We start from the raw sequence: 25,466 nt of genomic DNA, 5'->3' as shown, positions 1-25,466 counted from the left end.
CTACTGCCCAAGGATAGCTGTGATAGGCTCCAGCACGCTCGCGACCCTTCTGAGGATCCAAACGGATTAGAAAAATGATGGATGGATGGATGGATGGATGGATGCCTCTCTCCTCCGCTCCCCTTATTACTGTCTTAATGTCTGGCTTGTTCCCTCAAATATAAAATATATGTAGTTGTTTCTCGTGTCATGTTTCTCAACTGTGCTCCACCCCCGCTTTTTACTCTATTCAGAGTATCGGCCTGCTGCCGGCTCACAGTGAGGTATAGCTGTCTGCAGTGAGCGGAGACCCAACTTCCAATTACCCTTCAGGATAAACTGCAGCCTATTCTTCTAGAACAGGGCGAGTGGCCGCATCCAAGTGAGTGAATTTGTCAATTAGACATGGTAAAAATGTGCCATTTCAACCCATCTTGTCATATCAATCGTAGGGTCCGTGATCTTTCAAAAATTGATGTTAAGTGCAGTGGAAGTAACTTGTGTGGGGAAGGAATTTGGACTCTGCCTCAGGATTTGAAAATAGCAAATACGTTTCAAAAAATGTTCTAAAAACGGTGTACTGTAAATGAATTAGGGGGGTAAAAGGAAACCTCCCCGTCGGGGAATCGAACCCCGGTCTTCCGCGTGACAGGCGGAGATACTGTCCACTATACTAACGAGGAACTGGTAAAGTACGTACAAATGAAGATTACTTATCAGTAATAAGTGTGCATTTCTTGGAGTACAGACGTCAATCGTCGGACACAATGACTCAAACAAAGTTGCCTGTGACCAAAACAATATCGATGCATCCATCTGTTATCTGAATTACTTTGTTTATTATTTGTATTATTTGTGGCCGTCATACACAAATACAACGAATTGTGCCTCTACCTGTATTTAAAAATAAGATATCCTTTATTTGTCCCACACTGGGGAAATTTACAGTCTACAGCAGCAAGATTGTGGGTAGAAAGAAGAAAGAAGAAAAAAAACAAACACGTGCTTGTTAGATTTTGTGGAAGTATAGTACAGTATTTGGTTTGAACAAGTGAGGTATTGGGTCCATCTTGCATGTGCTTCGCATATGTCCACCAGAGAGCAGTGTTGTAAGAGTGTTGGAGACATTTGTCATCCGTGAAAAGCAACTAACCGAATGCAAATAAAATAAATAAAATATTGTTCAACTGCCAATTTAGTGACTTGCTCTCAAATGTTTCCAAGACGCAAAGTGTTTTTTTTTTCACCCAAACTGCTTAACCTAACACCAATCGTTCTTTATGAGTTCAGAGGATCACATATTTGGCCTTGAGGGAACAACACCACTATACTCTCGACTCTTTGTTTTTGCTATCCTCCGTCCCTGTTTCCAAAAAAATTTAAAGTTAAGATTGTGGAACTGAACATAACATGAATAAATAATAGATTAACCTCGTCTGGAATCGAACCTATGTCTTGCATATGACAGCCAGACATACTGTCCACTATACTGACGAGGAGGTTCAATGCTTCACAATGTTTTCTGATAATTCCAATAAAATCTCGGCAATTTTTGAAAAACTACGATACGTCAGAAATTATTTACTTGGATAACAGGTAAACTCACCGTCGGGGAATCGAACCCCGTCTTCAACGTGATAGGCGGAGATACTGTCCACGATACTAACGAGCAGTGTCTGTGCTTCACGGTGTCTTTTGATAATTCCCGTAAAATCTTGGCAATTTTTTTTAAAAGCTAAAATACATTGGAAATTATTTAGTGGGTTAAGAGTTAAACTCCCCGTCTGGGAAATCGAACCCCGGTCTTTCGCATGTCCGGCGGAGATAATGTCCACTATACTAACTAGGAATTGATTCTCTGAAAGCATAATCCGCATGGTCGTTATTTTCGGGTTAAAACGCCTTGCTATACATGGTCGTTTTTTTCGAGTTAAAACGCCTTACTATTCATGGTCGGCTTTTTTTTGGCTAAAAACGCCTTACTATACATGGTCGTTTTTTTCGGCTAAAAACGCCTTGCTATACATGGTCGTTTTTTTTCGAGTTAAAATGCCTTGCTATACATGGTCGTTATTTTCGGGTTAAATTGCCTGACTATACATGGTCGTTATTTTCGGCTAAAAACGCCTTACTATACATGGTCATTTTTTTTCGGCTAAAAACGCCTTACTGTACATGGTCGTTTTTTTCGAGTTAAAATGCCTTAGTATACATGGTCGTTATTTTCGGGTTAAAACGCCTGACTACACATGGTCGTTTTTTTCGTTTAAAAACGTCTTACGACACATGGTCATGATTTTTGGCTAAAACGGCTGACTATATACATGGTCGTTTTTTTTTTTCGGCTAAAAACGCCTTACTATAAACTTTACATGGTCATCTTTTTCGGCTAAAAACGCCTTACTATACATGGTTGTTTTTTTTCGTTGAAAAACGCCTTACTATACATGGTCGTTTTTTTCGGCTAAAAACGCCTTACTATACATGATCGTTTTTTTCTGTTAAAAATGCCTTATGCTACATGGTCATTTTTTTGGGGCTAAAAAGGCCTTACTAAACATGGTTGTTTTTTTGGGCTAAAAACGCCTTACTATACATGGTTGTTTTCTTCGGCTAAAAACGCCTTACTATACATGGTCGTTTTTTTCCGAGTTAAAATGCCTTACTATACATGGTCGTTTTTTTTCGGGTTAATACGCCTTACTACACATGGTCGTTTTTTTCGGCTAAAAACGCCTGACTATATGTGGTCGGTTTTTTTTCCGGCTAAAAACGCCTTACTATACATGGTCGTTTTTTTTTGTTGTCTAAAAACGCCTCATGGTCGTTTTTTTCGTCTAAAAACGCCTTACTATACATGGTCCTTTTTTTCGGCTAAAAACGCCTTACTATTCATGGTCGTTTTTTTCGGCTAAAAACACCTTACTATACATGGTTGTTTTTTTTCGGCTAAAAACGCCTTACTATACATGGTTGTTTTTTTTCGGCTAAAAACGCCTTCCTATACATGGTCGTTTTTTTCGAGTTAAAATGCCTCACTATACAGTACATGGTCATTTTTTCGGCTAAAAACGCTTTACTATATCTGGTCGTTTTTTTCGGCTAAAAACGCCTTACTATACATGGTCGTTTTTTTTCGGCTAAAAACGCCTTACTACACACGGTTGTTGTTTTTTCGGCTAAAAACGCCTTACTATGCATGGTCTTTTTTTCGGCTAAAAACGCCTTACTATTCATGGTCGGCTTTTTTTTTGGCTAAAAACGCCTTACTACACACGGTTGTTGTTTTTTCGGCTCAAAACACCTTACTATACATGGTCGGTTTTTTTCGGCCAAAAACGCCTTACTATACATGGTCTTTCTTTTCGGCTAAAAACGCCTTACTATACATGGTCGTTTTTTTCGGCTAAAAACGCCTTACTATACATGGTCCTTTTTTTTCGGCTAAAAACGCCTTACTATTCATGGTCTGGGTTTTTTTGGCTAAAAACGCCTTACTACACACGGTTGTTTTTTTTTCGGCTAAAATCGCCTTACTATACATGGTCGTTTTTTTCGGCTAAAAACGCCTTACTGTACATGGTCCTTTTTTTTCGTCTAAAAACGCCTTACTGTACATGGTTGTTTTTTTTCAGCTCAAAACACCTTACTTTACATGGTCGTTTTTTTTTCGGCTAAAAACGCCTTACGACACATGGTCGTTTTTTTCGGCTTTCAGATTTAGTTATTCAATATGATTCAGAGTAAAATATACAAATCCATCCATTATCCGAGCCACTGACCTTCAATTCACGTAATTCAAATTCAGTATCAACTATTTAAAAGTTGTTCACGTTTAGTTTTTGGTGGCAAATATTCCGCCCCACAGCGTCACACCTAGTTTAGTTTTGGTTGTAAAGTGCCCTAGAGTGTCTTGAAAGATGCTTATAAATGAAATGTATTATTATTATTCTAAGAAATTTCAGGGGTTATTTTTACTGACCATTAATTGTTCATGACATGTACAAATGTTTGTTTTCCTAACACACTGTCCCTTCTTGTTTTCTTACAGTTCTTACAGCCACTGTGAGACCTAACAGCCTAACATCTTGGGCCTCAGACCAGGAAATTGATGTCACAATCAAAGGATGGCTACATCTGGCTCCTGATCGGGGTGGTGACAGGAAGGAGAGCATGAGAAGAAAAGAGGACATGGAGAGCGCAACAATTTGATGGACAGAAAAATACTGTTCAAGAGTAAGCTGCATCCCAATTTGGACTTTGTGTTCACTGTTAAATAAAGAAAAGTGCATTTTTCCAGTGTATGTGGAGTTATATGTGAGGTTCACAAATTATGACAATAAACATATTTTTATAACAGTCGTTTTTGAGACTTTTTTTTTAATGTGGGTCAAATATGGCTCATGAAAGATGTGGCTTAGTTGAGGTTGAATTCAGGCTGATATCAGGAACCAGTTCTGGCCCAGCGTCGGGCCGGAGTAGGGCCAGATATGGTTTTACAATGCGGCTCAGATCTGGGCCGAATGCGGCCCACATCATGGATGCCAGATGTGGGCCACTGCAGGGCCGTCATTCATTGAGGTATGTGACGTCAAACTCATTTTTGGCGCGGGCCACATTTTAGTTACCGTTTGACTTGAAGGGCCATTGTAACTGTAACCATATAAAGAAGTCAAGAATAACTGTTGATTAAAGTATTGTTTAAGCTACTATCATGAGGGGTTTGGTAACAAGAAAATGCTTAGAATATATCTCTTATTTATTACATGTGAGAATTCAAATTTTTGGTAAACATTTTAGAAAGGATCATGGAAGTTGACATGTTTGAGTTGCTTTCGCGGGCCACATAAAATGATGTGGCGGGCCAGATCTAGCCCCCGGGCCTTGAATTTGACACCTGTGGCAGAGACAAACAACCATCCACTCTTACAATCACACCCACGGAGAATTTAGAATGTTCAATTCCCATATCGTATCGGAAAATGTTGCTGTTAATTTTCTCGTAAACCACTTTAGAGAACAATACTATCTACTTTTTTTTTTTTGCTATCCTACGTCCTGAAAAAAGAATATACAATTGTTCTCCTCCTCGGGGAATCGAACCGTTCTCTTTTAAAGTTGAGACGGTGGAAACTGAACAAAAAATAATAATAATAAATGCTCTCCCCGTCGGGGAATCGAACCCCGGTCTTCCGCGTGACAGGCGGAGATACTGTCCACTATACTAACGAGGAGATGATGCGGTTACCTCAATTTATTTTTTTACAAACTTATTATTGTCCATGACGCCGCAATTGTGCGTTCAGCTGTTATTTGTGACGGTCGTCCGGAAAGAAAATGAAACTTCGCATTTGGAATTTATATTTAATCATACTGAGAACAATCATATTTTGTGGATATTAATTTGTTTCAAAGGTGTGTTTTGGGCAAATATGTACTCTCCAAATGGCCATCAGAGAGCAGTGTTGCTCTTTAAATACATGGTCAGCAAAGACAACATGTGCGAACACATTAATTTGATGACAACGAAGTGCAGTTCATTCACCATCAGGATAAAATTACATTTTTTAAATTATCTATGACGTTTTTATATTTTCGTAATCCATTTGAAGGGATGCGGATTCGGTGGTGAAATACTAAACAGCAATCGGAGATTTGAGATACGAGTCCAGCCCCGAAGCACTATATGTGACAATATGATTGGCTGTCAATCAGTTCGGTGTACCCCGCCTCCTGCACGAAGACGGCTGAGGTAGGCTCCAGCACGCCTACCGCTCTGGCCTTCTTGTGTGGAGTTTCCATGTTCTTTACGTCCCTGTGTGGGTTTTCTCCGGGAACTCCGGTTCACAAAAAATGCATGGCAGGTTCATGGAACACTGTTGTGAACATGCATTGCTCTTCATCTTTGTGTGCCCTGCGATTGTTTGGCAACCAGTTCAGTGTGTACCCTTCCTACTGTCTGAAGATGGCTAGGGTGGGCTCCAGCCACCCGCGACCCTCGTGAGGATAAAGCGGCTCAGATAATGGCTGGATAATATACTTTTACACACACACACACACACACACACACACTCAAATATACACACAGTGGTGCACCACATGTAACCCGAAAAGTTTGTAAATCAAGGTAAGTTTTGATATAAGTTGTTGATGTAAATTGATATAAATGGAAATGCAATTAATCTGTTTGTGTGCCAACATTAGATATGTATTTTTATTGTATGTATTATTATAAATGCCATATATATATATATATATATACACACACACACACACACACACACACACACACACACACACACACACACACACACACACACACCTCATTTGCCTAAAGCCAAACTGCGGCCAGGGTCCTTCTTGACACTTCTGGCTGTGGTGAATAACGTGTTTTTGACAGCTCTTGTGGTACTCTTTCACCGAGGGAGGCGAGCCAGTCCCCAATGTTCCAATGGTGAAGATGGATCAGGCTGTTAGCAATCCACCCATGTGAACTCAGCCTCCTCATAACTTACTTCTATTGATGAGAGACTCTATTTCTAAAACCACCATAGAGGAGGTCTTTGACAAGCAGTTCCAGATTTATGATTTATAAATTAGTCAATTTGTCAGTAGATTGAGACGAAGAAATATGATTTGAGCATGTGTTATTTTGGTGACATTTTTGTTGGGTGAAGTGCCATTAGATTGTTCTCACTTAAAATATGTGTTGTCGTGCTAAAAACTGGGAAACACTAGTTCCAGCATATAAACACAGTGACTTCTCTTGTAGATGCTCGCGACCACACAGGGAATTACAAGTAGAAAAAGGTGCACGTCTGCATGTGTTGAGTGTTGTTCAAACCCAATGCGTTATCATGATGACATACTGTACCTTACTAGTGTTGCCATAACAGAAGTACAAGCATAGCACCAATCAACTATGTGACCTACACTGTGTGACATAGAGTTGGCGCACATGTCGGATTCCTTCTACCCAGACACAGTTTCTCCACTGTTCGCGGAGTCAAAGAGGCAAGCTTGTGTTATCACCAAGATACTGTATACTGTACTGCATTCTGATAATGTCAACCGTGACTTTTACAGCCAATTACTTTCCAAACATTTATGTTGAAATTCAAATGGTCCACTGGAAGGTTCCACTGTAATTTAGGGCTTCACCTCTCAATATTGCAATTAAATATGTGATTATTTTTTCATATATATATATTTTTTTTTCTTTTTTGGGGGGGGGGTGCGGGGTTCGGTGGTGACTCCAATTGAGTAGTGAATGGGCCGTTCAAAATGAACGCAAAATCGGAATGAATTTTCCTATTCGTGTCAGAAAGCATCATAGCTTCTTGTTAAAGAGGAATGTTAGGAGGACCCCAGCGACCTTGTTCAGGATAAGCGTTGTCGAAAATTGGTAGATGGGTGGAACGTTAGGAGCGGATGTCTTGTCTCCTTTCTACATGGGGATTACACATTTGCAGAAGCTACATATGTACTACATTTGAGGAAAATATTGGGCTGGCCAACGCCATCCTAGCAACAGGAATATTTGACTGCTTAACGTCTTGCTGTTGGCTGTCCTAGCGACAAACGAAAGGGTATTTGCAAACATGGACACTGGCCAGGCTTGAGAGACGAACTAGCTTTGGACTCCCTCGGACAAGGCTACAGGCTGGTACAATACAACGGGGATGCATTTCAAATGGGACCATAGAGTAGACAACATACTGGGTTCTGTCATTGGCCAGGGTAAGGCGCAAGAGCTTGGAGGTTACAATAAGTCATTTAAAACTGAAAATGAATACCTTTCCGTGGATTGATACATGCATCAACACCCTGTGTGGGCTACATTAACTCTACTTGAATGAGATACAGATATACAGATTTGTAAACAGAATGAAAATAAAGCGCTCTACAGTATAAGTGCACTCCATTTCAAAAGAATAAGAAAATCTTTATTTGTCTCACAATGGAGAAATTCCCAATTTACAGCAGCAAAATTATGAAAGGGAGAAAGTAGAAGACAAAAGGTATCTAAATAAATATAAATATAAAATACAGTATAAATATAAGCATATTACAAATGGGTGAGTGGGGGCGAGTCCAGGTTTTCAGGAACATCTATTCAATAGCCTTTCTTTTTTCTTATTTTTTAACCATTTAATATTTTAATCAAATTGGATTTTTATATAAAAATTTTCAATAAGTAACCGATTTGAGAGTATTCGCTCATTGACGTGAATGAGAAAGGTAAGGGCAGAATTTGGCTACAAGTCAAGACATTTATCCACCTACCTACCTACCTACCTACCTACCTACCTACCTACCGACAGAAATCAAGTTTTATTTTCTCCAATCGCAGCATTTGCAATTTGAAATTTGCATTCTCTGACATTGCGATGAATTCGATCGATTGTTCAGCTGTTCTCTAATTGGCTAATAGTGCTTGCTATGCTTCAAATAGTGTCATAACAATGCATCTCTGACTGAGGTGCAAATGTTGGAGCAGAGTTTTGGCTGACGTGTGGCCAGAAACGTACAATCGTATGCAAGCATGCACATACATGTTTGTCCTCATTTATCAATGTGGGAACCCTCCGGTGTCTGAATCTCAGACAAGTGTGCAGGAATGCATGCTGACTCAGGGTCAGCCTTATCCAGCCCCGCATAATCTCTCTGCCGTGTTTGGGTTCCCGCAACAAAATACACTTCTCCCAAAGTCCCAGCACCACTTTGAGGGAGTGTGTGCATTTCAGGATGACGTGAGGCTGGCAGCGCTAATGAGATACATGAAAGGAAATCCCCCCACACCCCACCCGCCCCACAACACTGAAGGCCTTCTGAGGCCTCTGACTCCTCGTGGCCGTGTGAAGTCTGAACGAGGGAGCGAGAGTTCCGGCACGTAACCCAAATGCATAGTTGTCACAGTCAAGTCACCACTTGCAACAGCTGTCACACAAAGGTCGAACTCGTTTCAACGCACGGTCCATAGTTATTACACTGTTAAAAGAACAACAGGCAACACCTGACACCTTGGTAAATGATGTTCGCAGGACATTCAATTTTCCCCTCTTCATGTCCCCCACCCCCCAAAAAAAGAAGACACAGTACACAAATGGAAAGAATCTGACTGCTCAGTAAAATAGGATCTGTTTGCAGTTCATAGCACAAGGCAGCCATACCTATAAAACACAGGTGTCAAAGTCAAGGCCCAGGAGCCAGATCTGGCCCGCCAGATCATTTTATGGGGCCCGCGAAAGCAAATCAAGCATGTCAAATTCCATGATGCTTGCTAAAGTCTGAACCAAAATTTCAAATTGCTAAATGTAATCCACAATAACAGTAATTCTTCTTGATTTTTGATTTTAAAACTAGTTATTCATCAATTTGTTGTGCGCTGTGTATGTAACATGTGGAGGGGATTAAACATTTATATGGTTTCCCAAAATTCATAACGGCCCTCCAAAGGAAACCGTAACTACAATGTGGGCCGCGACAAAAATAAGTTTGACACCCCTGCTAGACAACATCACTAGGTGACAAGTATCACTCTGTCAAGACCTTCATATTCATTAATTAAAGCGGCTTTGAAGGTGTTTTGCTTTATTCTATTTATATTAGACTGTGACTTACTTCTTTTCATGCATCCATTGTCTTTGGTGCTTATACACGTATGTTGCACATACAGCACATTTGACATTAAAGTTGTACTTGATACTTGATACAGTACTCATTCGGGTCGCTGATGAACTGGAGCCTCTCTAGCTGACCTTTGGCGAGAGGTGGGCTGGCTATACCATGGACTGGACCATGACAGAATTGAAACACATGGAAGGAGGTACACATCTACATCGGTGAACAATTTGGCACTGATCCAAATTTGGACAGTTAAGCCATGATGGAGGTCTGGGTTCTACCGAGTCTCATTACATGTGCCCTTCTTCCAGGCCACTGGCTTTGGAGCAGCTGTGAGACAATTGGCCCCATTGTTTTGTGCAATATGAAAGTACTGTACAACAAGTTACGTAAGGAGCAATTGAGAACAGCATCAAGAAGTGCACTGGCCGGTACCCGCCTTCCGTCAGGTCCTCTTTGGCACAATTGGGGCTTAACTGGCATACTTGAATGTTGCCATAACAGTAATCCACTTCTGGATCGGAACAAGCAAACTAATTACTGAAGAGATTATGAGGATTTACTTGTGTGGCCTCCCCGTACACCCGATATTACATCACAAATATGACCAAAGTGATTATTTTAATACATTTAATAGTGCACTTTGATTAAACTGTACAGAAATAATATTAATAAAAAAGATAAAGCTTTTTTTTTTTCATTTCCGTAACAGAGCTTAACATTTACAATACAACAAAACGATACAAAACAAACATATGTCCGAGGTATAAATATATTTGTTTTAAATTAACGGTCATTGCCATGTGTTATTTGGTAGAGAGACCGGTTACATGAACGATATGGACAATGCCTTAAGTGAAGTACTGTACTGTACGCATAAAGCGGTGTTAAAACAAGTGAACTACACAGTGACAAGCTTGTCTTCCTTCCTTTCTTTTTTCTGCAAAAACACACTAACATGCAATCTGCCTTCGTCTTTACAGTAAAACCTGTAAAATCTCCTCCTTTATAAAAGGACCTTTTTTCTTGCAGTTTTCTTTTCAATGTTGGACGTGTTGTTTTCATGCACTGTGACGGTCAATATTTGGACATATGAAGTACAAATTAATTTGTGCTGTGGAAAGGTTAAAGGGTGCTTTTTCATGGATTTTGGTCTACTTGTGTCGATTGGTCTTCAACATGAATCATTCCTTGCAATGGAACATTCAGGGAGGCGTCATGGTGCTTTTGTTGCTGCTTTTGGTGAGCCAGCCACCGCTTTGTATCCTCTCCTCTCCATTCCACATATCAGCTCAAACCGGGGCTAGCACATTCACATCTTTCTTCAACCAGGCACTCATCAATCCACACGACATCATAAATATTGTTTGCGCTTCCTCCCACGCGTTGTAACAAGAGACAAAATAAAAAAGGACGGACGTAAGGCAAAATAGATAGCATTAATATTAAGTGTGAAAAGAGTAGTTAGTGTGTGTACACTGGAGTATGTTGATGCTAACTATTGGTTGCTCTCATTACACATGCAGTCACCTTTGCTTCTCAGAAGCAATAGCACTCTTTGGGTAAAGCCTGTCTAAACGATGTTCTTTGATCCACATAAATACTTAGATGGCAGGACCAGAGGACATTTTAAATGGTAACATCAATAATATGATTAAAAAAAAAACAAACCAACAAAGTCCTTCAAGTCCAGGAGCCAAGGTTTGTCCTGTTTTTGTGAAGAGGTGGAGGATGGTCTTCATCGCTCTTGGAATGACAAGGAGGGGTCAGTCTCATTTGTCCGTGGGCAATGTGAAGGAGTCGCGAATCCGCACCACCTCAGCAGCGCACAAGTGTCCGTGCAGTTTGTTGTACCACTCTGGGAAGCGACCCCTGTGTAAGAAGACAACACAGCGTGTCAACATGTAGCACTCAGACATCATTCGCGAAGGCCTTGCTCACAACAGAGCTTCATCCGGTTCGTTAGCCAAATCTTTTCCCCAAGCTCTACTTTGATTTGTGAGTGGACACTGAAGACATTTCAATCGTAAAACCGTTCGGCGCTGTGCAGGCAATTTAAAAGTAAGACGATGGTCTTTTTGCGTATGTCACTCGGGGTCGTGCGTTGTGCGCATGTGTGTCACATCACGGACGCAGTCAGTTGACATTAGAGGACGCTTTTGTTTTTGTAATGTGAACGAGAATATAAAAAAAAAGTCAGAATTGGGCATTGCGTCCTGCCATGTGTCTGACCGCGACATATAGTTGTCAGGATGAAAACGACACGTAAATGAAATATTATGCACTTACTTCTGCGGACTGCTTTCAATTCCACAGAGAGTTTTGACATCCGCAGCAAATTCTGGGACAAGCGATCAAAATTTTTGTTCCTCTACAAATGCTATGCTTTCTTCTTGGTATTTTAGTTCGTTGATTCGTTTTGGTACTACAACAGACTTCTGGTTTGGGGGAGGAGAGTCGTGATTGTTGGTGGAGATTGTTATGTGTGTGGTCACAAACTATGACAGCAGGAAGGATGCACTTGCCAATTTTTTCCTCGGAATGTGTGTGTGTGTGTGTGTGTGTGGAAGGGGGGGGTCTCTCACTTATGAAACATTAGATAAGCTGTTTACACACTTTGTGTCTCTGCATTTTACGAGACCAGATTGTCCACTCTGAAGACGCATACTGCTTCCACATCTTGTAAAAATTGTATTTCGTGGGATTTCTGCTCTTCGGACTTTGTAAAACCAAGATTTAAAAAAAAAAAGGATTTAGGGGCTGTCAGTGTGAGCAAGGCCTAAGACTAATATGAATGTCCAAGTACAATAAAAAACACTGACCTGCAGTCAATTCTAGAAATGTTCGTGAGTCGGGACTTGTTGGCTCCACAGGGCTCAATAAAATAGCGTGAGAGGAGAACGTTGGCGCGCACGCCCACCACAGGCGCTGCGCCGTAATCAACTGATGTAGACACCAGTGCACATGCTCCTTTCGGCAAGTCTGTTACCCATGTTCTGGTGTAAAACAAACAAAACAAAACAAATAAGGACATCGTTGGACCACGAGCATGACAAGTGAGAGAAGGTCAAAATTGAGTGATATTCACCTGAGCACCAGGTGGTCCCTCATGGGATGGGGGGCCATGGTGTTCCGCACATACTGGTACACCTCGGTCCTCTCATCCAGGCTTTCCACCACACGGCTCTCATACAGGTCCTCATCCCAGCGCGCTTGCTCCCTCAGAATCCGGGTCAGGACCTCCTCTGGAGCTGCAGGCACCTCCACGGTCACTTTCCACAGCCTCAGCGGGAAGCCGTCGTGTACCTGAAGGAAGCAACAGCAAGCACTCACAACCAAGTTCAGTTTGGGGGGGGGGGGTCTTTCCCGCCCCAACTCATTATACTCAATTAAAACACAATATGTTAGAATACACAGGCGTCTCTCAATCCATCACAAAAAGGTTATTGAGTTCAGCAGATAAATTCAAAAAGTAAATATATCAAGTCGTGTATGTTAGTACAGTATGAAGAGATTAATTAAAAACCTAAAATACTCGTGTGAATGCCAATTCCTACCACGTTTGTAAATTTAAAAAATATTTGGATTATTTCTTATGTATGCTTGAGCTGTTTTCGCTGTTCTAGACATCAAAATGAATATTTTAGTTTGTGGAGTGAATCTATGTAACGTGTTAAGTTCACGTTTTGAATTGAACTAGTAATATAAAGTTTTCCAAAATATTCAAATTTACTGAGCTGCATCTGTATGTCAAGACAGACTTGCAAATAAAAAATGCGTAGAAATGTCAAAAACCAAAGCAGATACCAGATGGAGGCAGACTGGATGGAACGAATTTGAAAGTGCGCCCCCCCCAGAACATAATATATATTTCTTTATTGCCATTTTTATTACTGTGCCTTTTTGGCAAAACATCTATTGGAGTAAAGGCCACTTTTTGAGGATTGCTTGATTCAAGAATGTAGTCCTAAATCTGCTTGTAGTGAAACATGCTGTGATAACAAAATGAAAAGACGATGGAAACAGTGAAGTGATTTGGTGCTCTGTACTGTGAATAAAAATAAACTGAACGAAACGTAAAAAAACAGATCAAATATAATCAAGACTCCCACTCTTCTTGGAAGACTTTCTGGGAGATGTTGGGAGTGCGGCTGTGGGAATTTTTTTTTTTTGTCCATTCATCCAGAACAACATTTGTTGATGTTGGATGTCGGAGAGGGCCTGCTGGTTCCCCATCTCGTGTTCGATTAGGTTCTTTCACGTTAAAATCCAACAACCATGCAAAGGGCCAGACAGGGTTTCCACTCTTCTTGAAAAGACTCGCCAAGACGATATCATCCGCACCAATACGAGTCTAATAATCACAACAAAAACGAATAAATTCCACACCCAAGCTTTGGAAGAATGTTATTTTCTGTGATTCCACCTTACATTTTATACATTTAACCAGATTGTTTCAATGTGACCAAATACCATAAAAAAGCAAAACAACAACTAATGGCTCCTTCACAGCTGCGAATCAATTTTCATGGTTCACCCCAAAGTCGCCGTTTAAAAGAATGAGTCGTTCGCAAACGTCACGTGGGTACGATGGTCTGATATCTCCTGCTTGAAGTCATTAAGAGGTGCACGTCCAGCCCTTTAGTTTTTCTGATCTCGTGTCTTATGCATGTGATTGCGTCGTGTGTCCTTGATTTATTGATTTATGAAGTGATGTGTTCAGGCACAACGGCCAGTTTGTGTTTCAACGCCCTCCAGCCAAGTCAGCTGCTTCCTCCCTTTCCATCAGATGATAAAGATGGCACGTTGAATCCTGAGGCCTTGTGACTTTGAGATAACCCCTCTTACACACTAAACATGGGAAATGTTGCCTTTGGGAGATTAGTGCATGTGTGTATGCGAGTGTGAGATGAGCTGATGTCATTGTGGGACAGGGTCCAGTGCCGGGGAGGGAATGAGAAGTCAAGGGCCAGGCTAGTTTCACACGGACGCGTTTCTCAATACAGGAAACTTTAACTGGTGCTTTTCCACAAGATATTTAGAGAAAAAGGACAGAGAGGAAGGCAGTACAGGAAACAGAGACAGCCGAGAAGAGACTTCGCCGGCCTGTTAACACTCAGGAGACATGCTGGCTGACTGCCGATCCCTTTTTAAAAGCTCGTTTATCAATAGTTTCTAAAGGTCGGGTCCAACCCCCGGGAGGCACATACTTATGGGTCCACGCACAAAACGTTTGAGGTGATGAATTTACCTTACGATAGGCCAGCTCAGCTTGCTCGGGGGTGGAGAAACTGTCGTAACCTTTAAACTTGTCTTTGGCCTCCTTGAGGAGAGCGTCAAGGCCGTCGCGCAGGTAGGACCGGTATCCTCCTAGTCCCGCGTCGCAACCCGACAGCTCCTCCAAGCGTCGCGGTAGCAGAGCCTGCTCTACGTACGAGTTCCTACAGCGACTCATCTCCTCGGGGATCTGCAGGAAGACAGAAAGGCCTTGGTTCTTAGCTGCATGGGGTCATCACTGAGGGCAATTTGTACGGTGAACAGGAGAGAACAGTTTGGGATTTGTATTAAGTCCGTTTTAAATATTATTATTATTAATGTGGATTATTACTTTTTGGTAGTTTTTTTTCAAACTTTCAACTTAATTTTAGCGTAGTTTTTATAAGTTTTTTTTTTTTTCAAGTATATGAAGTATTTGCCAAGTGCAAGATGAAAAAAGTTGACGAAGTATCGTGTGATAATAAAAGCAAACTAGAATTCCCAAAACAAGTGTTTGGCCTTCCTTCCTAGAGCCGTACAGTAAAAAATTGAATACTATTAAAATTGGCTTGACAGCTTATTCATGGGAAGAATAGACAAAGACTGAAACAAAGGACATTTTCGTTATAAGTTAGTTTTATATCTCAAAATATGTATATTTTTTTGTGGCTGAATAGTTAGAACCTCACAGTGCAGATCCATGGTTCAAATCCAGACTCTGGCCTTCCTGTGTGGAGTTTGTATGTTCTTCCCGTGCCGAGGTGGGTTTTCCTCGGGTACTCCGATTTCCTCCCATTTTCCAAAAACATGTATGGCAGGTTACCGTAATGCTCTAAATTATCCCTAGGTGTGATTGTGAATGGTTCTTTGTCGATGTGATTGGCTGGCATCCAGTTCAGACTATACCTCGCCTAATGCCCAAAGACAGCAAGGATAGGATCCAGCATGCCCTTGAACCTCCTAAGGATAATCGGATTAGAAAATGGATGGACGGATGGATGAATGAATGGATGGATCTTAATTGTCCATGAATGTATTATAATTTGATTTGTCTTTGAACAACATACTGTCAACAACTGAAATGATGTCCAGTGGGTTACACTATGGCTTGGTAATTTTACTAAATACGACATTTCCGATATAGCTCTTGTACAGGTTTTTCATTAGATATATGTGCAGGTGTATGTACTGTATGTTTCTGTATTTTAAATTCTACTTCCATGGAAAAACAGCACAGACGTTTTGTTTTTCATTTCCAAGAGCATGACTTAAACCAGAGCTCATGTACGCTCACTGACTTACGAGTGTAAAGCAACACTCATCACTGAGGCAGCAGTCAGTGCAATTACGGCCTGCTTGATGCGGGATGTGTTATGAGGTTACATAACCAAACATAGCACGCGTGATCGTTATCTTTGAATCTCGCCGAAGGGCAATACATTTTTTAAAACTTTGCTAATAGGGCTCAATACTTTGAGGGCCAATTTTACAAGCAGTAAAGTGATGGCTTTCGCATGCACGAGGTCTGGTAGATTACAAATTACAGTTACAGATGAGAGGCCAGGCCTTCCCAGAGAACGGCACTTTACTTATGTCATGGGAAATGGAATCAAGCACGAGCATTGTAAATAACATGAAAACATGCCATGTCTTCTTTCTGGTTTATCTTATCGCTTTATCTTCACCTTGCAGTCTGCCATTTTTCAGGGTCAATTGACATTTGGAAAAAAAGAAAAAGCAATTTTAATTTCATCACAAAGGGTTTGCAGAAATGAAAAGAAGTCATTGTCAATTAAAGACTCCTTTTATGAGCTTTGACTGGCAAAGACAAATTTGATTAAAGGCCAATTCTTGGCGAGGTAACTCTGTTAGTGACTACGGGACGTTATCATGACAGGAAGCTCTCCCACAATCTGATTAAGCGCTCACTGCTAATGACCCTCAGCGTGTCGCCCCTTTAGAGAGTGCTCTTGCATGTCAGCTGGCAGGGACTGTGCCAGAGTTTGGAATTGAAATTGGATTAGTAATTGTGGAGCAGGCTCATTACTTCCCGTTGATCCGCTCCAGCTGTCTCCTTGTGCACACTCACCAACACTTGCAAAGTTACTTCTGATCATAACCGGACAGCACTGTAGTGGGAAATATTTATCTCGCGTTACCACAGCAGTGTTGAAGGCAAAGCCAGCATGGATTGGATCAGATGGTTATGTAACCGAATGTTTGTTGATGGGACAAACACCGGGATACCAGTGACTTGCTAATAATATTGCAGCTTTAGCAAGAGGCAACATGCTGTCAGCAGATACACCCGAGGCAACATTTCAGACTAGAACCCATTTACAGTGTTCCCCAGGCCTACTCGCAATTTAGTTTCAACTATGCGCTGGAGGTGAAATGAGTTGAGGAGCTTTATTTAGATAAAAATCTTGCGGGATTTATCGACAACTAAACACCCTTTGTTAGGGAGCGTGTCGATTAGTTGTAAATCGAACAATGTAATCCTTGATGGGACCACATCTCAAGTACTATGATTGAGGCTAATTGTTGACTAACTAACCCGGAAGAGTTTTCTGCATTCCTGGATCATGTGCGCCAGGCCGTGGGTCGCGGCCAGGTTCTCGTTCAGGTCTCTCTGGTCCGGCTTTCCCAGAGTCGGTTTCCTATTCATTACCCTGCGAGGAAGAGGAAGAACACTATGAGATTTGGAAACCGCAATCATCAGAGGTCTTACAGTGCGGGGGGGGGGGGGGGGGGAGCCGCTTACACCTGCTTAACAAACTATTTCTTAATCAGTTCAAGACATTTGTGTAATGACTCCAGCTGAGCTGTCTCTCTCATGTTGCACTCTCGTCCCTCTTACCGCTCCATCTACTGTACAGTATCCTGCTCTTTTGTTTCTTTAGTATGACCCTTTTCCTGTTTGTGCAAGGTATGGCAAACATCTTATGTAAGCAGCCACTAACCGTCAACGCCGACCATTGATTTCAGTAAAATAACTGATGAACACATGCAGACAAACACACATACAAACCCACCTTGGTGAAGAGCTCTCCTTGCGCCTCAGGGTGTTGAGATGGAATACAGATGGCGCCAGGCAGACGGCCAGGTTGGTGGGCGTCATCTGGTTCTCTCCGACGCTGGCCGTCACGTCGCTCAACAGGCACAGCAGCGTCCGGAGAGCCTCGCGGTTCTCATCGGGCAGCAGCAGCACAGCGGCGCGCGCGGCCTGGAGGCGAAGCTCTTTGGGCATGTCTGCATGGAAAGACGTCACCGATCACATCTGTCAGCTTTTGTTATCTGCTTTGTGCATCTGGGAACACTTTGTGAGGACGGAACATGTTTAAGTGGGATATGAGTGGACAAGTGGGTTATGTAAGAGACTGTGTGCGCGTGTGTGTGTGTGTGTGCGTGTGTGCGCGTGTGCGCGTGTGTGTATGCATGATGTATGGCTTGACGTCATCTTCCACCTTATGCAAACACTTCCTAATGCTGTCATCTTGATCATAACGTAATAAGACTGAAACAAGAGTGAAAGGACAATGAACCAATTCTGTAAAAGTGACTCATCCTATTGGCATTTCCTGCACTCGCCTTGTTTGTTTGCTTTGTAAATGTTGAAATTCTTGCCCCGCAGGCCTGAAAAAAAAGTTGAAAGGAGAAAAAAAAAAAAAGAAAATCGAGGCAGCAGTAACTCATCTATAAGGACTTGGGTTTTGTCACTGAGAATACTGTTAAGGTGCCCTTGAGCAAGACACCAAGCCCCCCACACCCCCACCGCCCCCAGGTCAACGTGCAACACTTTGAGCGCGCTCCTTTCGTTGAGACATATCTCCTTGCTTGCCGACATGTGTTTGATCTGGTTGCCTGTGTAGTGAGCAACACCAATATACAGCAGAATGTGACTTGAATTTCCCCTCAGAATAGATAAAAATCGTAATCAAAATGCACCCCGGGAGAAATGTGCGCATTCTTACACTGATAGATTTGAAGAAAGGTATCGGACAGTTTGCTGGTGAGCAGTGGTTCAGGCAGATCTCGGAAGTACTGTTTGAGCATGTCAGCGACATCATAGGCGGATTGGCCCTCGTAGGTGACCCCGCCCCCATCGGCCCCACTGGCCTCATTCATCTGACGCAGAGCCTGGATACGCGACTTCACTCCCGACTTTCTGAAAAGACCAACCTGGACAAAAGAGATACAGAAAGAGTTATGCCCTGCATCTATATGGAATGTGCAAGCAAGGTTTTGAAGCCCAATCCCCACGCGTATTAGACTCGGTATTGCGTATTAACAATAATCTGGGCATCAAAGAAAACCAATAAAAAACGTGGTTCTTGAGGTGCTGTTCCTCTGTTGAATAATACAAATTCTTACAAATCCCATAAATCTCAAGCTTACTGCCAGTATGTTACATCACACCAAGTTGTGTAAACTCTTTAATAATGAAACTGTTAGCTGTGAGGGAATTCATCAGCCAACTTTATGAATTTATGTCAGGTGTACAGTACAGGCTTGAAAAAAAAATATTCACGAGGAGTCTTTTTAAGACGCACTTTATCTCCTCAACTTTGTTTTGCTATGAAACACAGTGCGACGCTCATCCCCTATTTTTGGAGGTACGTGCAGTCCTAATCTTTCTCATTGTTTTCGAGTTAAACAGACAGCGAGTGATGATGTAACATCTATGGGCTGACTCGCTCTGAGCCCCTCAGCGCGTGTGTGACAGAATGGAAAAATATAGACACAATTGGAAACACATCTAAATTAGCTTTGATTGAAAAAAATAAAAATAAAAAAAAGATCTGAAAGTCTTTGTGTTATGTAACTCTTCTTCCTGAAGAAATAGGTTTAAAAAAAACTGCCAAATGAGACGTTTGTTGAAATACCAGAGTCGATTATTGAGAGAGTCCCCTGTGTGCTAGGTGTGTGTAGCAATACCTGGTCTAAGCACTGGTTTCGCAAGTAGCGCATCGCTTGCTGGATGCCTTGAGGGAGGGGCTGACCAGTGCGCTGGACGATAACTAGCAGCGGAACACCGAAGACATTCCTGCCTTTGTAGTCGCGCACCTTCATTCGCTTCATAAACTTTGGAACAGCCCTGCAACAAAAAGATACAAGGCCAAAAAAAAAACCCAGCACATCAATATTTACGATGACTCTTTCAGGGGCAAATGACTGCTCGTATGTTGACGGGTCAAGAGTAGAGTGGAACCTACTTAAGTAACAAAGCCATGAGCTACACTTTGGAATTCAACCAAAATAAGCCCTTCAAGTGTACACAATGACCATGAGACATGTCAATTGACTGCCTGCGTGTTATTCTTTCGCTTTGTCTTTCATGTAATTTGTTTTTCTAGTGTGCCTCGACAAGGGGTGCTGAGAGAAGAACATGAGGAGAAGAAGAAAATGCAGAGGAAGTTTACATGTCGTAAACTCACTTGCTGCAGTTGTAATGCTACAAAGTTAGCATTCTTCCTTATGCTTATTAATTAGTGACACTTGTGAACGTTTTCACACCAATCATTCCATTATTACAGTGCAATTGCAGCTTCACATAGTTCAATTCTGATGAATCCACTCTCCACCAAGTGAAGACGTTTGGCCGCGTGAGAGTATTTTTTTATGTGCAAGTACGCAGGCAAGACGAGCGGCTGCAGAATCCTGTCTCCGGGTTTACGAGAGGGGAGGATAAACAAGGCTGGGAGACGAAGCTTTTGGAGTTGTGGTGGGATGTATTGTAACAAAAGGGGGGGGGAACTTCATTCACACTATTTGTATCTGCTTGTGTGTTTGCTGTGTGTCCATGCACCCTGGTTTAGCACTCGCACTAAAACGTATCATCAGATTTATGACTCTGCATCCTTTTAGCGAGGGTGTCAAAGTGATTAAGATAGCAATGTTTATAAGTGATTCTGAACAAGCTCATCTTTGTCAGTGGCGATGCTCGGAAGCCTCAGACTTATTCTGAGAACCGCATTTTGGGAGTACATAGCAATGGGAGCAAATTATGATTCTGACTTGGAATTCTGAACATGTGGAGGGCTCCAGCTGCCAACAAGTGGCCTCTGTCTTTGAGCACAACCCCAAAGTTCTATTCTTGTCCTCAAAAATGACCTTGAGCCGGAAAAAAAATGGACCCAGAAAAACACATAAATTATGACTCCGTTTTCTTCACAGAACTTTTCTGTATAGCCTTCTTATTCCGACAACAATGTATAGCACTGTTGCTAGAGCTTTATCGGCATTTTTTTTGTTTTGTTTTTTGTGGATTTGCTGTACTTGTTCTATAAATATCTCTAGCTTGTGGATTTCCCCCTGCAATTTTGGTCCAAGTCACATGTGTACATTTCAGTTAAAAAAAGAAAAAAAAAGGAAAAAGAAACTACTTGCAGCTGACTACAGAAAATGTACGGTATACTCAAAGCAAATGAACAATTGTGAGTAGAATGAAGGTGATTTCGATGGAAAGGTGGAGGATCATTGTTAAGGACAGACCTTTCCAGCCTGCAGCTCTTGTAACACCATGCGTGTGAACAACAATGATTGCCCCTTCGAGTAAAAGACAATGTAAGCCCCTTCCCAGCAATTACAGGTCTGGGAAAAGAATGTGAAACCTAACCTGTGACGAGAGCCGTCACCCCACTATACAATGACCTGCAGATGGACGAAACTGAGACGAGGTTGGGAGACGAAAGCATGGATTGAGTATCGGACTGCCATTTTTTTTTTTAAATCCGTGCCTGTCTTCACACCATATCAAACTGTGTGCTTCTCTTTGTGTGGTGTCGTCCAGCCAACTCACCAGCTGAAGCCATGTTTGTTTGTTGGGGTGTGCCTCTCCAGCAAGGCGGTGAGCTGTAGCAGCGAGAGCTTCTGAAGAAGATTCATCTGCAGCACAGACTGGCAGCTAATCTGGAGCTGGGCGGAGGCCAAACTGGGCCGATGGGAGTTATGGAAGCTCATCCATCGGAGTTTCTGTGGCCTGGAGAACGGAGTAAAAAAAAAAGAGGGAAATGGCAGATGTTCAGAAGAAAACTGCTCGAGCAGTTGTGCTTCTTCTTTTGCATCCAAACTAAGGCCATAATTTACAGCCACACACACACACACACACACATATATAAACACACACACACACCGCTTGCAGTGTTATCAGGCAAGTGATCAGTTTTAAGGATTACAGGGATTTGTGTACACATCAATCAGGAGATTGTCGAAAAAGCCCTGTCACCAAATGTAAGGCTGTCGGTGGATTCCTAGAAAAGCAGCAACGGTCCCCCTGGAGACCGAGCAGCATTCCAGAGCATTACATAAGGAGAGCAGTCGAAGTGTGTCTCCTGTTCATCCTTTGCTGTCACCAGCTATTGAGTACTCTTTGTGCTGGTAGACTTTGTTTTGATGTCGGACCCTGACATCTTTTTCCATTCGCATAAAGCAAAGGTAATGTTTGCCAGAAGGTTTACAGAATCAGAGGTCTGTAGAGAATCACAACGCTATTTTTTTCTTCTAAAAATTGTCACTGAACTATGAATAGTTTACAGACTGTCTATTAAAAAAATCACTGGTAAGACACTTTCGAGGTTGTTGACTGACCTGCTGGTTCTTGTTAGTGATGCCCCAACTCCAGAGTCCCTCCTCTCCCTCAACCCATCCTCGCCCTCCCCCAGCGGGTTTCCTGTGCTGTCTTGGTCACTTCCATTTTCAGTCTCTTCTAGACGGTTTTGCAGAGGGGAGGATGGGCACGGTGAGGCAGAGTCCAACGCTGAATCTGAGTCTCCTTCCTCCTCCTCCTCATCCTCCTCATCTTCTTCCTCACCAGCCGCCACAGCCTCGGACCAGGCGTTCACGAAACGCTGCAGGCCACTCACATGTTGGAGCACTTCCTCCAGTTTTCGTTCATCGCCCTTCGCAGCCTCGTCTCGCGACATGTATGGGACATTGTCATAAAAACTGAGGCGGCTGTCCACTGAACTGGACGAGACTCGACGTAGGCGTCTACTTTGCCGTCCTCTCAGGATCACGGAGTTTCCGTTGTCATTACCGTTGTTATTGCCTGAACTCCCGTCTTGCAGAGCTTTGGGGAAAGTGCCTGGCTTGTGACCCTCCGGTAAATAGAAAAGGATTCTGCCTTCGTCTTCCTCTTCCTCTTCCTCTGCTTGTCTGCCATTCTCCTGAATTCTGTGGTTGTTTCTTCGGTTCTGCTCATCAATGCTCATATCAGTATTTGCTTGGCATGGGATAGGCGGGGCCGATTTGGGCGTTGGCTGCCGATTGGATGCTTGCTGGAGAATGCTGAAGGGATCAAAACCCTCCAAGTACATCCCACCTCTCTTACCGGAGCCTGCTGCGGTGCTCTGGCTTCGAGCGCGGGTCACTGGGCTCGGGGTGCTCACCGCACTGCCGCTGCTGGCTTCCGATTGGCTGCTCCCAGTGCTTCCAGTGCTACCATTGCTCGTCTGAGTCGAGTAGGACACAGAACGATTCCTGTTAAGTGTCATAGTCTGGTGATTAAGGTTCTGGTTGAGGTTGAGACTTGGGATATCCACACAGTTGAGACGCCGCAACTTGTCATCATCAAGACCCTCTTTGATGACAGGGCCGCTGATCTCTATCTTCCCACCGCTGATGCTCCCTTTCTTCTTTCTCTTGGAGGTGGTGCCACTGCGGAGGCGTAGACTCTCCATCCTCTTGAGGAAGCTCTTGGCTCGTGAGCTTGTGCTTTTACCACTGCCACCGCCACGATCCAGACTTCCTCCAAGTTCTCCCATTTTCAGATCAAAGGTGAACTGTCCGAGCTCCAAGGGAGACGGAGGAAGCCCATCAGACAGAGAGTCCTCATTAGCACAAACTGACCCGCCTGTGCCTGATGATGAACACATGCTCGCTACAGAGCTCGCACGCGTGGCTCCAACGGCAATGGCTTCGTTTGGGGAATGAATGGTCGCATCACAACTCTTCTCCTCTACTCTTCCGCCACTACCGCTGCTATGGATGGAACTCACTTCAGGTTGCTCACTGAGATCAGTCAGCACACTCTCCGAACTGTTTCCCTCGCACAGGGCCAGCTTGGTCTTTTTGGATACTTGGTCCTTTGCTAAAGAGGATTGCGCACCATCTGTGTACAATGAGGAGAAAACCTCCAGGTCCTCCATCCGGGACCAGCGCTTGCTGTCTCTCTGAAATGTCCAGCGGCCACTGATCGCACACGGCTCATCCTCATCGGAGTCTTCACTCTGGATAATAGACAGCATGACAGTAAATTATTTCTCTCTTCCAGACGCTAAACAATACATTCAAGACGTATATAATTGTCGTCATTGCACGGAGTTGTACAGGTGGCGCAATTCTCGTAATTCTCAAAAAACCCAAGAACCTTGACCACCTGATGCATAATTTACAGAAAGTTCATTCATGTTGACCAGAAACCTGTTCCATCACTCCCTGACTTCACAAAAGATATTTGCATATCATAAAGGAGGCCCATTTACTGAGCATGCATCTTCCCTAAATGCACACCTCCCCCACCTTAGTTAATCTAGCTCAGGCCCAAGAGCAATTTCAGCAAATTCCATTCTGACCCCTGTAGATTGCAATCCAGCCAGACAGTTCCCCTACGGTCTTTAGCCAATCTGTTGGTATTTTAGCTGTGTCAGACAACCTCACTGATACCGCTTCTGTCATTCTACACTTAAGATTCGGTACTCCCAGATTCCACAGGTGACCTCAAAAATTAGACAGTAACTTAGTTGACCCTTAACCTACGACGACCACAACCCCTTTGTAAAGATACAATGCTTGCAAATGAGTAGTTACAATCCAGATCAATTCTTCAAAAGACATTTTTGTAGCTCATGTTAATTAAAAGTTACAACGATTTTGCGAAATGTAAAACACATGTTTAATCAGGCTTTAAATCAGCATTAATGATTTATGAAAAACGATCAAAGAGGCTTGGGGGATGTTTTAACACATTCCACAGTGGCTTTTTACTGATGTTATATTTTTTGGAATGTGAGATAACAATAGACAGCAGCTGATAGGCCGAATACACCTTCACAAACATTTGGCCACACTTTCAGATATCTTATCATCAATTCATTAAAGCATTCCCAGCAACGCCGGGGATTGTGATCACTGTTCAGAATGAAATCTATTATTACCGACATGTTGGATCAAGACTGAACGGAGTTAAGATCATCACCTGTCACGGTGGGGACCGCAATTCAAGACCATCCCCCTCCAGACCACAACTTTGGTGTCCGTGAGCAAGATAAGCCGAACAACTCTCTGGGCGCTCACCTTGCTGCTCTCCACTACTATGATGGGCCAAATGCTCAAATGTTTTTCTACAACAACAGTACATCACAACTGACGATGATTCTGGTCGATTACCATACCACAGAGGGCGGAGCCAAGAATCAAGAATCTATAGAGAGCCATGAGGGGGATTTGGGGGTGGGCAAATCAATGCATTCCTATGTTGTATAAGGGCTTGTTTGTCAGCCCACTTGGAAGGCAAATGACCTCTTTGACTGCCCAACTCCAAAACGAAAGGTGACACACAGAGGGTCATCGCAATGAATAGCACCACACACGGGACAAGGGTG

General features: G+C 42.7%; 1 protein-coding gene, 1 long non-coding RNA gene and 2 other non-coding genes across 4 annotated transcripts in view; 1 reads left to right on the top strand and 3 right to left on the bottom strand.

The window, feature by feature from the left end:
- The first annotated feature begins 151 nt into the window (after positions 1 to 151).
- LOC147200419 (uncharacterized) lies at positions 152 to 4,340 on the top strand. The gene is made up of 2 exons (XR_015101914.1): positions 152 to 361; positions 4,031 to 4,340. It is a non-coding gene; the product is annotated as an uncharacterized LOC147200419 (long non-coding RNA).
- On the bottom strand, positions 591 to 662 carry trnad-guc (transfer RNA aspartic acid (anticodon GUC)). The gene has a single exon. It is a non-coding gene; the product is annotated as a tRNA-Asp (tRNA).
- Positions 4,341 to 5,141: 801 nt separating the features above from the next.
- trnad-guc (transfer RNA aspartic acid (anticodon GUC)) lies at positions 5,142 to 5,213 on the bottom strand. The gene has a single exon. It is a non-coding gene; the product is annotated as a tRNA-Asp (tRNA).
- A 5,009-nt stretch (positions 5,214 to 10,222) lies between these two features.
- dlc1 (DLC1 Rho GTPase activating protein) overlaps positions 10,223 to 25,466 on the bottom strand; it is an 83,482-nt gene continuing 68,238 nt past the window's right edge. The window contains exons 9-18 of the mRNA XM_086119407.1: positions 22,453 to 24,092; positions 21,665 to 21,844; positions 19,801 to 19,960; positions 18,837 to 19,044; positions 17,898 to 18,114; positions 17,420 to 17,534; positions 14,858 to 15,073; positions 12,695 to 12,912; positions 12,429 to 12,602; positions 10,223 to 11,478 (exon numbers count right to left, since the gene is read on the bottom strand). Coding sequence (XP_085975533.1) covers positions 11,379 to 11,478; positions 12,429 to 12,602; positions 12,695 to 12,912; positions 14,858 to 15,073; positions 17,420 to 17,534; positions 17,898 to 18,114; positions 18,837 to 19,044; positions 19,801 to 19,960; positions 21,665 to 21,844; positions 22,453 to 24,092 — 3,228 coding nt within the window. The 3' untranslated portion in view covers positions 10,223 to 11,378. The remainder of the gene's footprint in view (positions 11,479 to 12,428; positions 12,603 to 12,694; positions 12,913 to 14,857; positions 15,074 to 17,419; positions 17,535 to 17,897; positions 18,115 to 18,836; positions 19,045 to 19,800; positions 19,961 to 21,664; positions 21,845 to 22,452; positions 24,093 to 25,466) is intronic.

This window comes from Hippocampus guttulatus, chromosome 9, assembly GCF_054856545.1.
Source record: "Hippocampus guttulatus isolate MCC_2025c chromosome 9, RoL_Hgut_1.0, whole genome shotgun sequence".
Classification (NCBI taxonomy): Eukaryota; Metazoa; Chordata; class Actinopteri; order Syngnathiformes; family Syngnathidae; genus Hippocampus; species Hippocampus guttulatus.
Note: the sequence above shows the minus strand (reverse complement) of the source record. Positions and strands in the feature narration are given on the sequence as shown.